Source organism: Marmota marmota, unplaced genomic scaffold, assembly GCF_001458135.2.
Source record: "Marmota marmota marmota unplaced genomic scaffold, marMar, whole genome shotgun sequence".
In the NCBI taxonomy this organism is placed as follows: Eukaryota; Metazoa; Chordata; class Mammalia; order Rodentia; family Sciuridae; genus Marmota; species Marmota marmota.
The window spans coordinates 17,534,135-17,549,690 of NW_026000196.1; the positions used below are offsets into that span (position 1 = coordinate 17,534,135).

Consider the following 15,556-nt stretch of genomic DNA (forward strand, 5'->3'; position numbering starts at 1 on the left):
GGTAGAGAGAGAGGAGGGGAGGGGAGGGGAGAGGTGGGGAGGGGGGAGGGTGGAGGATAGGAAAGGCAGCGGAGCACAACAGACACTAGGATGGCAATTTGTAAATCAATGGATGTGTAACTGATGTGATTCTGCAATCTGTGTATGGGGTGAAGGTGGGAGTTCATAACCCACTTGAATCAAAGTGTGGAATATGATATGTCAAGAAATTTGTAATGTTTTGAACAACCCACAATAAAAAATTGAAAAAAAGAAAGAAAGCAGTTAGGGACTGTGATTCCTGAGAAAAGGAAAATGAAGAATGACAGTCCTATAATTACGCCAGTGTACTGAAAGAACCCAAATAGACCAGTGGTGCCACTGAGTTGAGGAAACTGAGACTGGGATTATCAAAGTTAAAGAAGCCAGAATTTATGGGGCAAAATACTGGGAAGAAGGAAAAAGAAAGCCATGGAGAGAGGGAGAGAGCATGAACCAGAGATTGTAGTGGGTTCTCTTCAGTCTTTAGCTGAGTACTGATCTGTGAAAAGTATGAAGAAACTACTTGAGGGCAGAAAACAAATGACCCAAAAGACATGCACAAAACAATCCCCAGAGCTCATACTGGGTTGGCCACTTGTTGTTGTCTTGTCAATGTCTAGAGTAAAAAGAATTCTTACTACATGGGCAATTGGGAGAATGTTAAGAAAGACTAAAGACTATTTTGCTTTCATCTTAACAGAACTTAAAAGAAAGCCATACAAAGAACAACTTTACTAAAGTAATTTAACTACATACAAAAGCAAAATCCAACACTATTTAAACGAACATAACACAATCCAGCATTCAACAATGTAAAATTCAAAATGTCTGGCACCCAACAGGAAATTACAAAATTTGCAAGGAAGTTGGAAAACATGGCCCATACCTAGGAAAAAATTAACTAACATAAATAGACCCAGAAATACCAAACATGATAGAATTTTTACAAATATATTAAAATAGCTATTGTAAATATGCTTTATATATTCAAAGAGGTAGAGAAAATTTGAAACATAATAAGGACAGAAATGAAAGATTTAAAAAGACCAAAATGAAATTTATAGAGATAAAATATTTGAAATAAAATATTATACTGAAAACGAATAGAATGTCAATGACTTGTAGGCCAATACAAATGGTAATTGAAGTTTCAGAAGAGGATAAGAGAATACAGAAGAAACTTTTAAAAACTTGCTTAAATTTGAATTCAATAAAAGCCATAAATCCATAGTTTCAAGAAGCTCAACAAACCCTAGCCACAATAAACAAAAAGAAAAATACACAAGGACACATCATAGTCAAATTGCTAGAACCAATGTTGCAGAGAAAACTCACAAAAGCAGCCAGAGGATAAAGATAAGAAGTTAACAGACATCTCACCAACAGCAGATTAACAGCTTTGAAGTACTGCAAGAAGAAACAGACAGAAGAAGAGAAAGGAAGGAATGATGGAAGGGAGACTAATGTGATATTCTAAATCCAGCAAAACCACATTTTTTAAATGAAGGAAAAAATACTTTCAGAAAAACAAAGCTAGTAAAATTAATTGCCAGAAAACCTGTGGTACAAGAAATGTGTGTTTTCATGGGAGAAAAGGACAGGAGAAAAATAATACCAGATAGACACTTACACAAGAAATGAAGACAGGCTGAAGTAAATCTGTAGGCAAATATAAAAAACATTACATTTTTTACCACCTTGGAAAATAAGAAGAGAACATGATTTACCCACACAGATAGGAAATGGACATATATACATAGAGGCAATGGTTCCCATGAAGACAACTTCTTCCAGTGGGCATTTGACAAGTGGACACAGTTTTGGTTGTCACAACCAGTGTGAATGCTATTGTCATCTAGTGGGCATCCTACAATGAACAGGACAGTCCTAACAATAAAAGATCATCCATCCTCAAGTGTCACCAGGGCCCTGAGCTAGAGGCAGGCCTGCAGAGTTAAAGGCTGCCTCAAAGAAGGGAGGCTCAGCCTGACTGCTAAGATACAGTCTCTGTGGAGACCAAAGACCAGGAGGGCTACTGTCTCCATGGTGACTAAAAAGAGCAGAGGAGGGGCTGGGATTGTGGCTCAGCGGCAGAGTGCTTGCCTCGCATGGATGAGGCACTGGGTATGATCCTCAGTACCACATACAAATAAATAAATAAATAAAGGTATTGTGTCCATCTACAGCTAAAAATAAAAATAAAAAAAGACCAGATGAAGCAGTGAATGCAGCACTTGCAACACTCGTCTCCCTAAACCTTCTGTAAGCTTCTGGGCAAGGTGAGGCCTGGCCCCAACTCCTTTCCTAGGGTAGGGCTACCTTCTAGAGCACCCTTCATGCTCTAGAACCCCAGAAGAGGCCTGTTTTCTCATCAGACATCTAGATAAAGTGTTTCCAGGCCCTCCAATGGGCTGCAGCTCATATAAGGACTCACAGCCTGAGAGAAACGAGTGTCTGGGATTGTGGGAAGAACAGGAAAGATCAACTGCAATCGAGCCGTGCTTGGAAACTGCAAAAGGTATGCTTCCAAAGCTATAACACCACCACTGCCACTTACTCTACCTCACAGTTTCAACAGTTTTTCATGTAGAACATTTTTTCCTCATCACAGTCCTTTAGGGAAGGAAGGATAGTAATTAACCCCAATGAGAAAACAGTTTAAAAAATTAAAGACTTTTTCAAGATTTCCTGTTTAAGTAAGTACTTGGGACTCTGAACCCTCTGATTGGTAGTGTGCCTCCTGACCTAGAAGAAATGTGGATCCTCTTCTTGGAGCTGGAACCAGGCACACAAGGAATGCCCTGTGGGTGGTGTGGTGCTTAGAACCCCTGGGGACCAAGGCTCTGTACGCCTGTGGTAGGGAGACACACAACAATTCCTTCTCTAAGTCTTATCATGGGCTGATGGGAACTGACTTGCACAGAGTTGAAGAGAGGCAGAACTGACTTGTCCATTCTCCAGAGGGAGACATAAATGCTCTTATGCATGAGCACACGCACACACACACACACATACACACACACACACATAATTCTCAAATGACATGAAGAGGAAAAACAATGGCAACAGAAAGCTTCAAAGGGTCATGTTTGCTCCAGGCTAACTCTGCAACCTCATGCAGTTTAATCATTTCCTCATTCCTCTTTTTTGCTGGGCAGCCAAGATCCTGGGGCCCTCCCAGCAGCCTGGATTTCCTCGCATTCTTCATGCCATCTCACATCCAGGTTAAGAGGGTAAGTAGATTTCTGTGTGGAAGCGACCATAAAATTGTTACATAGATGTAGCTACCATGAAGGGCCAGTTCTAACATTAAGCCAAAGTCCCCTTTGTGGCCAGGCCTCAATAGAGGGCTCTGGGGATACTTCATTGGTCCCATCCTAAGCCAATTCCTTTTCTTTGACAGACATAACCACATTTCCAGGTTCACACTGAAAATATATTACAGAAGCATACCAGTTACTTGGAGCCATTGTGAATCCAAGGCCCATTAGAAATGACAAGGCTCACTCAGGTTGGGCCTCCAGAGCATGGACTGTGGAGTTGTGTGAAGAGTGTGTGCCCAGTGCTACTCTCCTTGAATCTCCTGAGCCCTTGAATGTGGCAAGGAAACTCTGAAAGAACACAGCTCCTTTGAAAGCCCAGAGCTCCTCAGATGACATACTTGGCTATTCCCAAAACAGAACTTGGATCAAGTCATCTGTGTGATAAATCATTCAGAAACTAAAGCCCACATTAGAGATCAAAATGGAAATGTTTTAAAAACTAATTTCTTATACCCTCTGCTACAAACTGAATGCATTTTCAGGAATAAGGTTTCTTTTGTGTTACATGAAGCTCTCTTCTAAGACTTATGTAGTGGGGATAGGGAGATGAATACAGGATGTGGCCACAGAAAATAGTGGGAGATCAACAGGGACAGTGTTGGTCAGCATGGAGTCTCCCCACACCTGTTTTTACCAATCTTTCTGGCCCAAGAGCCCACTAATAAAACTTTTACATCTTGGCGTAAATGTGTAGATTTATTAACAAGCCATGAATTGTGCCTGTGCCCCTTGTGAAAAGCTCAAATTCCATATGACATCTGTGTGTGTGTGTGTGTGTGTGTGTGCCTGTCTGTCTCTCTACCAATAAAATGAAGATGATCTATTTTTTTCAGGATTATATAAAGATGCATTCCATTTTTGTGAAATGATTTTTCAAATCACGGGTGCAAGAAATATCAGAGCTTTTCTAATTTCTTTTTACTTGGTTCTTCCCCAACCTTGCCCTCATTTCCAACAACAATAAGATCTGATCAGTGGCTCAGAAGACATCTTGGCCACCATTTGGGAAAGAGGAAAGAAAGGCAGGATTTAAATGCTACAGAGGTCAAGGAAATGCTTGCATTAGGCTGCTTTCCTCTGAAGCAAGTTCCTTTGTTTGACAACTGATCAGTTGACTTTCTACTGGTCAAATGACTTGACCAGTCCATTGTCTTCAAAGAACTGGCATTTTGAAAACCATTTTTAGAAAACAGACAAGAAATTTAAGAGTGTGCAAAGGGAAGTGAGAAAGCAAGTATGGCAAATCATTCATGCAATCAAATAATTCATTGGCAATTGAAGAGAAGTGAGGATGGCTGTTTTTAAATGTACACCTAGGGACCAAAATCTCCTTAGGGTAACAGTTCTCAGCTGCTTTCCATACCTATTTTCAAGAAACAAGTGGAGTAAAGAAAGCCAAAATGAAATATTTACTTTCTTTAAAAAAACACTGATTTAATCTTTTTCTCTCATAGGTCTGTTTGCTGGAATTAAAAGCTGATGAGACACCCTCCTGTCCCTAGCTGCAGAGAGGCACTGCAACTCCTGAATGTGGTTATCACATCACTGTCCCAACACTCTAGAAAGAGGAATCATTTTAGAATTAAAAAAAAAGCAACAGAATCTCCAAATAGCTTGCACAAAGATATTGAATATCCAATTATAAGAGGAATGCAGGACAATGTTATCCTGGGGTAGGGAAAAGATATCTGACTGGAATTCAGATCAATGTGCATGCCCAAGTTCTGATCTGAATGACCCTGGAACACCCCCCCCCCACCTGCTCTATGCCTCTGTTTATGTGTTCAACAGATAAGCCCTCCTTGCAGACCTGCCTCCATCTCAAGATAAAATCCTGCAGCTGGGTCTTCTCTGGAGCACTCATTTGGGTGTTCTTTTATACTTATGGATCCAATATGGAGGCCTCCAAGTCAAGGACAAAGTAACAGTAAGTCCATGAAAGCAAGAGAGCTAGGAAGAGGTGGGCTTACTTATGAAACCTGCCTCTCACTGATAATACATTTTTTTTTTACTTTTATTATCTTAGAGCCATGAAGATGATTGACTCTTTAACTTTGACTTCTTTAAGCAACTCTACCCTTTCAGAGTCAGTTTATAATTGTTTTAAGCCAGAGAATCCCCAAATGGGATAGACTTCATGCAATTTTCTAGAATGCCCTGTATGAAGAGCAGGAATTAATTTATCAATTATTAATTGATAACAAAGATTAGTAAGCAAAGTCAAATATTGTGGAATTTGTGAGTTGAGCATAAGCTATACTAAATACACATTCAGAAAAATACACAAACACATGCAAGGGCTGGGGTTGTGGCTCAGTGGTAGACAGTTCACCTAGCATGTGTGACGCCCTGGGTTAGATCCCCAGCAACACATAAAGATAAATAAATAAAGGTATTTTGCCCAAAACAAAACAAAACAAAAAAACACACCTGCAAAATATGTATTACTTATATTTTAAAGACATACATTCACAGGTACTGAACTACTAGGAAAGAAGAAGAGCACAGCGTTACAACCTGGGCTCTGAAGTTTCTGGTTTCATGAGTGTGAATCCTACTACTGTGTCTCCTTGGGCAAGTCACGTAACTTTGTCACCCATACTCACTCTCTTCCTGTATAACAGAGGGGTGTTGACAGTGGCTTCACCATGAAACTTAAAGCCAGCACGCATTCACATATGTGGATGTGAGTGGCGTGCTCAAAACAATAGTAAGACCTTGAGGAGAGGAGCCAGGTGTCATGGTGGGCCATTTAATGGTCTCTTCCAGCTTTAAACTCTACAGGGATTCTATTTAGTAGAGTGTAGAAGTATACACAGATTTGAAATTCTCTAAGCCAGTAAACATGACCACATTGATTTTTTGCCGTTATAAGTTTATAAATTCCACTGTTTCTTGAAGTAAATTATCAAACTAGTTAATCTGCATAAATATTCAGGAATATAGAAATATAAATCAAGAGCACCTCTATAATACTTTATTTCAATCATCAGCCTTTATAACATTTTTATGAAATTTTCATCCAACCAAGTACAGTTTTTATATCTGCTAGTACTGACTAATAGTGTTCTTGGCATCTAGGATGTTACAGATTTTGTGTTTCTTCTCTAATATGCTGACATTTGAAAGAATGTGTCAAAAAGGATCATACAGAACGTGAGTCATGAAAATCAACTGGCAGAAGACAACTTCGAAAACTATCATTGGAGCCTTTGGCTGCCAGCCACAGATTCTAACACCTGACTGACATCAGCTGCTGCACTGTCTAAAATGAAGAGCTTTGATGAGAGCCAACTGCCAGACAACTTGTTATTTGCAGCAGGCTCTTTGTAATTCAGTAGAAGAAACTTGCTTAAGAAGTAATGAGAATGATAATATCAGCTAATATTTATTATCTGCTTACTATGTGCCTAATGATGTAGGAAGGGCTTTATCCTAAAAGGCAGGTACTGAGGTAATGAGTAGAAGTCATACACCCAAGATCACTCTGCCAGAAATGGGAGAGCAAAGGTTTGAATCTGCCTGGAGCCTGTATTCTTAGCTACCTAATTGCTTTATGTGGCAGTGATTTGGGATTAAAAACAAAAGTAAACTAAACAAAAAAACCTAAGAAAATATTTTTTTTATGCTTTTAAAAAGTTCAAAAAGTAAGTTAAGGGATATGTGCTCTATTTTAAACTATTGTTTTGATTACTTGGTTTGTTTACTATTTTTGACTCCATGAAAGTTTTTAAATTAATTTTCTGGTTATTAAATTTTTGTCCTTAATTCAAATGAGAAATGATAAAAAAGGTGAAATATTACAAGTTAAAAGACTGAAGTTCTAGTTTTGGCTTTGCCAAAAATCCTTATAAATTTGTCCAGGCCTCAGTTTCCTCATGTTTATTACCATGTTCCTTTCTTTAACTAAGCTAGTGCAGGGTATGCAAAGTGTCATTCTATGAAGTTAAGAGATGCTGCCTGGTGAGTTGCAGATGGCTGGGGCACATTGCCAAGGGGCTAGTGTCTCCACCCCAGCTTTAATGGCTGTGTGCGCCAGCTCCCCCTGAATGACTTGGCTCTTCACCAATGTAAGATGTCACAGAGACATGCTTGAGTTGGCCAGGACCCAGTATGATATTTAAAAAGAAGAAAAAAAACGCTTAAGGATGATCAAGTTCTCTTAAGTAATATTAAACAAAAGCATACTATGTTCCTTCTCATTTCCTCTCAAAGCACTTCTCATATTTGCAAAGAGCATGACAAGATGAATGTGTCAGCTTTTCATGTTTCCTGATGTGATGTGTGGGTTGGTAGTTCATCACAAAATCACCCACTTTATAGGAATCACATTTCAGAGCCAAGCCTTGTCCTCTGATATCACAGTGATAGTTTTAAGATATTCAAAACAAAAGCAAAGAGTGGGAGGCCTTCATTCATCACGTGTATATATATACCAGAACTCCATTGTTTAGGGAAAATAAGATGTAACGTTGCAGAAAAATGCTACTTTTATGAAGTATAAACATTTTGTTCTTCTCAGTCTGCTGTACAAATTCATGGAGATCATAACTGATAATAAATTAGCTTGTAATTTTCCACCCAAAACAATATTGTTTGTTTTCCTCAAATTACTTTTTCATTTGTATTTCTAAAATTATTTACTTAGAACCTGCCATGTATAAGAAATTGAAGGCCAAATTCTCAATCTCTGTCATAAGATTTACCAGAAATTTTTGGAGGCCTATGAACTTCTGCAATTCCATTTTTAAAGTATCCGAGAATAGTCCCCTTAGTAACAAGTGGAGCTGCATTAAATGCTACATACTTTTAAACAGAGTTGAAAACTGATTTACTTGTTCCTCTAAGAATTTCAGCTCCTGCCTCTACCCTTCTTCTTTCCTTTGCAATGCAACTATGCCTTCAAATACCATTCTTTAAAAGGAGGCTTTATGGCTTTGGAGGAATACGCTGATTTCACAGCCAGTTTTGCCACTGCTGTGGAAAACAGAGTGCATATGCAAGCCAGCTGAAGTCATAAGAACTACAAGGATTAGGGCTGTGGGGCCCTTCACCACTGCTGTCAAATTGCAATTGGAAACAGCTTTCCCAAAGTACAGCATAAGAAATCAGGGATTCTTGTCCATGGCTTGCCAGACTGCTAGGCTTCTAATCGGGCCTGGCATGACCCTTTATAAATCAGAAATGTGAAAATCACAACAAAACCAAACTAGAGTATCTTTTGGCTTCCAAGATTTGCTCTCCCCTGGGTCCCTTCCAGGACTGTAATTGTTGTCACTCACCAGTTACTAAGGGGCTAGTTTCTGCGTGAGAATAGGAGGTCCAGGAAGGCTTGATCCAATGGAATTACAGATTCAGCTCAGGGCCCTCCCTCTAACCCAACTACAGGATATGCAAATCATCTAGCTGTTCAAATTCTTAACCTTATCTCAGTTACTGCAACTTTATTAGACACTTGGACATAAGATAACTTTTTCACAGATCATAGTAAAACTATTTAGATTTTTCATGAGCTAGAACCATTCAATGGAAGTTCCTTTTCTTGGCACTCCAACTTGAATGAAAGAGTCCCCTCTCTAGGAAACACACTTGTATCAGTAGTAATTTAGTTTAAAAAAAAAAAACCTTTCAGATTTTTAAAAAAATTAATCCAGTGGTATCTCAATTTCCTATATCTCTGTCTAGATCCAAGAGTTAAGATGGAAAAAAAAAATCAGGTTAATTTTTACAATATTCATTTTGCCTGTCAACTCTTCAGTCATCTTTGAGACTCATATAATAAAATGGAAAAATAAATCAATCAGAGGTTTGAGCCAAAAAATTAAACTTATTTGACTGTTTCCAGCCTACATATAGCATGCGAGTTATCCATGATGTTTGATGCTATTGCTATACACAGATGATAACACCCAGGATGGGCCAGCTGCAACTTTCAACTTGAAGCATGGCTAATTGACACTTCCTTAGATGTGTGATTTCTAGACAAAGAAGGAGTGGGATCTCATTTTTCCCCTTATTTTAAAAGTGCAACACAAACTCCATCACTCAGTGGAACTTGCCCTGGTCCCTTGAGTAAATGAATTTCTCTTTTATCTTTTTCTTTCACAGAAAGATTCTGGAACCTCTATTTAGCACAGGATATTCTATACATTATGTTTTGTTGACAGTAGGTGAATATTCCTCCAGTAGATACGGACTACTTCCCTAAAGCCAGTGATTGTGCCTTATTCATTTCTGTAGTCCTTTTCTCACACTGTTCTGGAATTGAAACCCACACCTAATCCAAAACAAAACAAAACAAAACAAAATCTTCTATTGTCTAAAAGGTATTATCAATTTGTTATTACAGTCATGTGCTACATAACCACCTTTAGTCAATAAGGAACCACATGTATGATGGCGGTCCCATGAGAAAAATTTCCATTACCTACTGACATTATAACCATCATGACATTATAGCACAATAGTGGCTCACATGTCTGTGGTGATGCTGGTGTAAACAAACCTATTGCACTGCCAGTCACATAAAAGTATAGTACAGACAATTATGGACAGTATATAATACTAGAGAATGATAATAAATGACTAGGTGATTATTTTTTATATTTACTATTCATTTTGTAATTACTTTATAGGGTATTCTTGATACTTACTAAAACAAGTGTATTATAAAACATTGTGCTCTGTTCTGCTGGTAACAGCTTCATCGATCTTGTATTTACCAAACCACTTGGTCACATCATATTCTCATGCTTAATTTATCTTCACGTTATTTCACTCATCACAACCAACACACAGCTAAAACACACACACACACACACACACACACACTATGTCCTACATGTGCAGTAGGCTATACCAACTAAATGTGTGTGAGTACACTTCATACTTTATATTTACATGACAACCAAATAACCTAACACATCTTTTAGAACATGTCCTATTGCTAAGTGATGCATAGCTGCATCTAGAAAAGATGTCTTTACAAACATAGTACAACTAAATGATGAAAAATATTTCAGAAAGTAGAAGCAAGTTCAGGGAGAGACCATTACATGCAAATTGGATGCTCAGCACAGGGAAGCACTTTGAAATATTACTCAGCTATCATAAAACTGGTCACTCAGTACAGCAAATTTTGATTTATTAGGTGATTCTTTAAAAAGTAGTAATCAATTTTTAATTAAAAAAATTCAAAATAACATTCCCAAATAAAATCAATTTTTATTCATCTATTTATTTATTTGTTTGTTTATTTATTTACTTATTGAGGGTGAGGGTTGCCAGAGTTTGAACCCAAGGCCTTGCACATGCTAAGCAAGCATTCTACCACTGAGCTATGCCCCAGCCTCTAAAAGCAGTTTCTTAAAAGTACCTCAGAGTCCTACTCACGAAAAATCTAACTACATCATAGAGAACATTTTTACCAATAATAACCAAAGAGTAGCTTAGTTGTAGAGTCTTTGTGTAGTATGGATGAGGCCCTGGGTTCAATGCCCATCACTATAAAACACAATGACATTAATTATAATCAAATAAAAAAAGCATTCTGATTAACCTATAAATTACCTTGTGCATTCCATCATCTGGGCTCCACCTCTAATCTGGCAATGAAGTCGACTTGTTGGAAACAATAATATTTGAACAGCCCTTACCTTCAAGAATATACATCTTTTGAGCATCTTCACGATGAAATAACCCCAGTAAAGGTGAAGGACCTGTAGGATCATGAGTTGTAGGTTGAGGAAGATATATGAAAAGAAAGGTTCAAGGTAATGCAGAGGCAGAATCAGGGTGCAATATAAAATCCTGAAAAACAAACAGATGGGAGAAATTAATTACAGCCAATGCACTTGTGAATTTTTCAACAAAACCCAAATATTTTCTCTCCTCCAACACACATTTACTTCATTTCTAATGATGTCCATAAAATTCTCAAGAGGAAAAAAATGAGAATATTACCATTTATCACGATTGGCAAGCAACCAAACAGTGCAATCTATTTCCTGAGAGAAAAGTTATAGCAAATGATACATTTATTGCCCACTGTTTTTCACTAGAGTTTCTGTGCCTCAGTTTCTTCTTCCCTTTTTCAGTTGTAGATGGACACAATATCTATCTATCTGCCTATCTATCTATCTATCTATCTATGTATGCATTTATTTATTTATTTAATGTGGTGCTGAGGATCAAAACCAGTGCCTCACATGTGTAAGACAAGTGCTCAACCACTGAGCTACAGCCCAAGCCCCTCAGTTTCTTCTTTATAAACAGAAAAGCCTACACTGATCCTACTCACCTTCCAGGGGCAGGGGAGGGGATGTGAGGGACAAATGAGGTAACATGTTCACATGAGGTTATTATCACATTATGACAAAGTCTCACTTATTTGGCCTCAGGTGAATAAAGCAGTAGAGCACTTGCCTAGCATGTGAAAGGTTGGGGTTCAATCCCCAGCACCACACACACACACACACACAAACACACACACACACACACACACAAACATACAGGTGAATGGAGAATTTCATAGAAGTAAAACTTCCAAATAGCTAGGTGCAGCAGCGCATGCCTATAATCCCAGAGGCTTGGGAGGCTGAGAAAGGAGGATCTCTAATTCAAAGCCAGCCTCAGCAATGATGAGGTGCTAAGCAACTCAGGGAGACCCTATCTCTAAATAAAATACAAAATAGGGCTGAGGATGTGGCTCAGAGGTTGAGCTGAGTTCAATCCCCAGTATCCCCTCCAAAAAAACCAAACTTCCAAATAAAAGAGGCTTTAACAAGGCAAAAATTCTATGATTACTTCCATTTGCACATTCTAAAGTGAATTGCATACTTAATCAATATCATAAACAGATCCCTGGACACAATTTTAAATGTCCTTGATAACCCAAGATGCACAGTGTCTTCAGATATTATTGCAATATGAAGGGTTAATTGTCCCTTTCCCAACTTTCAAAAACTAATATGGTCTTAGAGTTCTTGGATATGTGCATTATAATCTTACTACTTAGTTATAAAAATAATGTGCTCATTTAAATTGGTAAAATAAAAAAATAAAGAAAAATGCCCATAATAGGGGCTGGGGTTATGACTCAGCGGTAGAGCACTTGCTTGCCTCACACATGCAAGGCCCTGGGAACCTCAGCACCATATAAAAATAAATAAATAAAATAAAGTTATGAAAAAATTCCCATAATACTATCATCATAAGCAAATAACACTGTAATTTTAGTGTACTGTCTTCCAATTTTTCCTACCTGGATTTATTTTCATTTATTTTTAAAATTATCATACAGTCAAATTTCCTGAGTTTTGGTGTACAGTCCAATAAGTTATAATACATGTAGATGTTTGGTAACTAGATCACAGTGAGGATGACAGCACATCATATCAAAGAACTCCCCAGTGCCATCCCTTCACACCATCCCCACCCTTAACATTTGTGACCACGTATCTGCTCTCCAACCTTTGCTTTTGTCTTTTCGTGGAATCACACAATATGAGTTTTGAAGACTGCCTCCTTTCCTAAGCATGGTACCCTTGAGTTCAGCCAAGTTGCTGTGGATTTTAATAGCACCTGGTAACCCACTGTATGGATACACTGCAGTTTATCTGTTCACCTTTTGAGGAACAATATGGATGTTTCTAGTTTTTAACAATTATGAATAGAACTGCTCTAAATACTCACACTTGTGTGTTTGTGTTAACGTAAGTTATCATTTCTTAAGAGTAGGTATATAGGGTGAAACTGTTCTGTAGTATGTGGTAAGTGTATATTTAACTTTGTAAAAGACTAAAAGCTGTTTTCCTGGGTGGCTGCTTTGCATTCCTACCAGCAATTCATGACAATGTCAGTTGTCCTGTATCTTCATAGGTACCTGATTTTGTCCTATAGAGATTTTTTGCCTCTGCAAAAATATAGCACTTGTGAGATTTTTATGTTCAATTCTATTTAGTTTTATATTTAAGATATTTGACACTGCTTAAACAACCTGGGGGATATGGTCTTTCCCAAATGGAAGATGATTTCCTTAGAAATGCATGTTCCTAAAAGTGAGATTGCTATTTCAAGGTGTTCATTAAAGTTGCAAAAATCCCAGGGTATATTAAAAAGTATTTAAACATTGCCAAATTATTTGCCAAAATATAACAATCTCAAAGGTCACCAAAAGTTTATGAATAGTTTCATTGAATTCTCCCAACCAGTGTTGGTGAGTATGAGTGACTTTAAAATTTGCTCATTAAAAATCAAAACAATTTCATATCGTATTGTTTGCAATGCTTTTACAGATCCCCTGTGCCTGCTTAGTAGCTCTGTTTTCTAATTTTTGAGTTATCAGTTCAAGTACTTTTTTCAAAAAACAATGATATAAACTCTATATAAATAAAGATACTAGCCATTTATCTATTTTATTTATGTGGATATTCCTCAAAGTTACATTTCAATTAAAAATATAGCATTCTTGATTTTTAGAAACTTAGGAAATGCCAAAAAATATAAAGAAGCTATGAAAACAATTATCAAAAGTCTCACAACTCACAAATACCCTAGAATATTTTGGTGAATATAACTCAAACTATCTCTTCTAAAAATATATGCTTTAAGCTGCCTTTCTTTCTTTCTTTCTTTCTTTCTTTTTCTTTCTTTCTTTCTTTCTTCCTTGATACCACTGATTTTATATAATAGGGATCACACTATACATGTGATTTTGTGCCCTAGTTTTTTTCACTCAATAATATGTTGCAGAGAGCTTTCCATGCCAATGAATATAGCTATAGATCAGAAGAAAGTAAACCTGTTTATAAAGGGAAAGATATTAAATGTTTCAGGCCTCTGGGCCATTCAAACTCTATTGCAACTACTTAACTTTGCCCTTGTATTATGAAAGCAACCATGACAGCTATTATATAAATAAATTCATGTAGAAACAGCGCATAAATCAATTGGTATAGCTGCATTCTGATAAAACTTTATTAAAAGAAGAAGCAGTGGACTGAATTTGGCCTGTGAGGCATAGTTTGCCAATCTCTAGTGTATATTATGCTATGTAATAGCTGCCTAGAAATCCATTTCATGGATATATAATAAACTAATCCCTAACTGAAGAAATTTAAGTTCTTCCTCAGTTTTCATTATATTTTAAAGACTATAATTACATATAAAAACACTTTGATAAAATTGTTTGATTCTACGCTGAAATAGCTAAGATCCTAAACTTGAATCAAAGACTCTACTCATTTTATATTTGGAAATATATGGCTAAACTTCTTTCCTGCAAAACTGTACAATTTGTATTCTTGCACCCAGTGTATGATAGACAGTACTTAACCAACTAACATTGATTAACCAACATTGTATTTTGTCAGTCTCCATGTAAAACAACATTGTACTAATATATTTTTGCTTCATATGAAGTGACCATATATTACATACATTTACATATTATTGATTTTTTTGTAGTTGTAGATGGACAGCATGCCTCCATTTTATTTGTTTATTTTTTTTTATTGGTTATTCAAAACATTACAAAACTCTAGACATATCATATTTCATACATTCGATTCAAGTGGGTTATGAGCTCCCATTTTTACCCCAAATACAGATTGCAGAATCACATCGATTACACATCCACATTTTTACATAATGCCATATTAGTAACTGTTGTATTCTGCTACCTTACCTATCCTCTACTATCCCCCCACCCTCCCCTCCCATCTTCTCTCTCTACCCCATCTGTTGTAATTTAATTCTTTCCCTTGTTTTTTTCCCCTTGCCCCTCACAATCTCTTATATGTAATTTTGTATAACAATGAGGGTCTCCTTCCATTTCCATGCAATTTCCCTTTTCTCTCCCTTTCCCTCCCACCTCATGTCTCTGTTCAAAGTTGATCTTTTCCTCCTGCTCTTCCTCCCTGCTCTGTTCTTAGTTGCTCTCATTATATCAAAGAAGACATTTGGCATTTGTTTTTTAGGGATTGGCTAGCTTCACTTAGCATAATCTGCTCTAAAGCCATCCATTTCCCTGCAAATTCCATGATTTTGTCATTTTTTAGTGCTGCGTAATACTCCATTGTGTATAAATGCCACATTTTTTTTATCCATCCATCTATTGAAGGGCATCTGGGTTGGTTCCACAGTCTAGCTATTGTGAATTGTGCTGCTATGAACATCGATGTGGCAGTATCCCTGTAGTACGCTCTTTTAAG

The 15,556-nt window shown here is 37.3% G+C and overlaps 1 protein-coding gene across 6 annotated transcripts in view; it reads right to left on the minus strand.

Moving 5' to 3' along the window:
- Positions 1-15,556, minus strand: part of LOC107148465 (ceramide synthase 3) — a 162,091-nt gene that overhangs the window by 24,840 nt on the left and 121,695 nt on the right. For all 6 annotated transcript variants that reach the window (XM_015493126.2, XM_048790357.1, XM_048790359.1 and 3 more), the window contains one exon: positions 11,000-11,153. In XM_015493126.2, the coding sequence (XP_015348612.1) occupies positions 11,000-11,153 (154 nt within the window). The remainder of the gene's footprint in view (positions 1-10,999; positions 11,154-15,556) is intronic.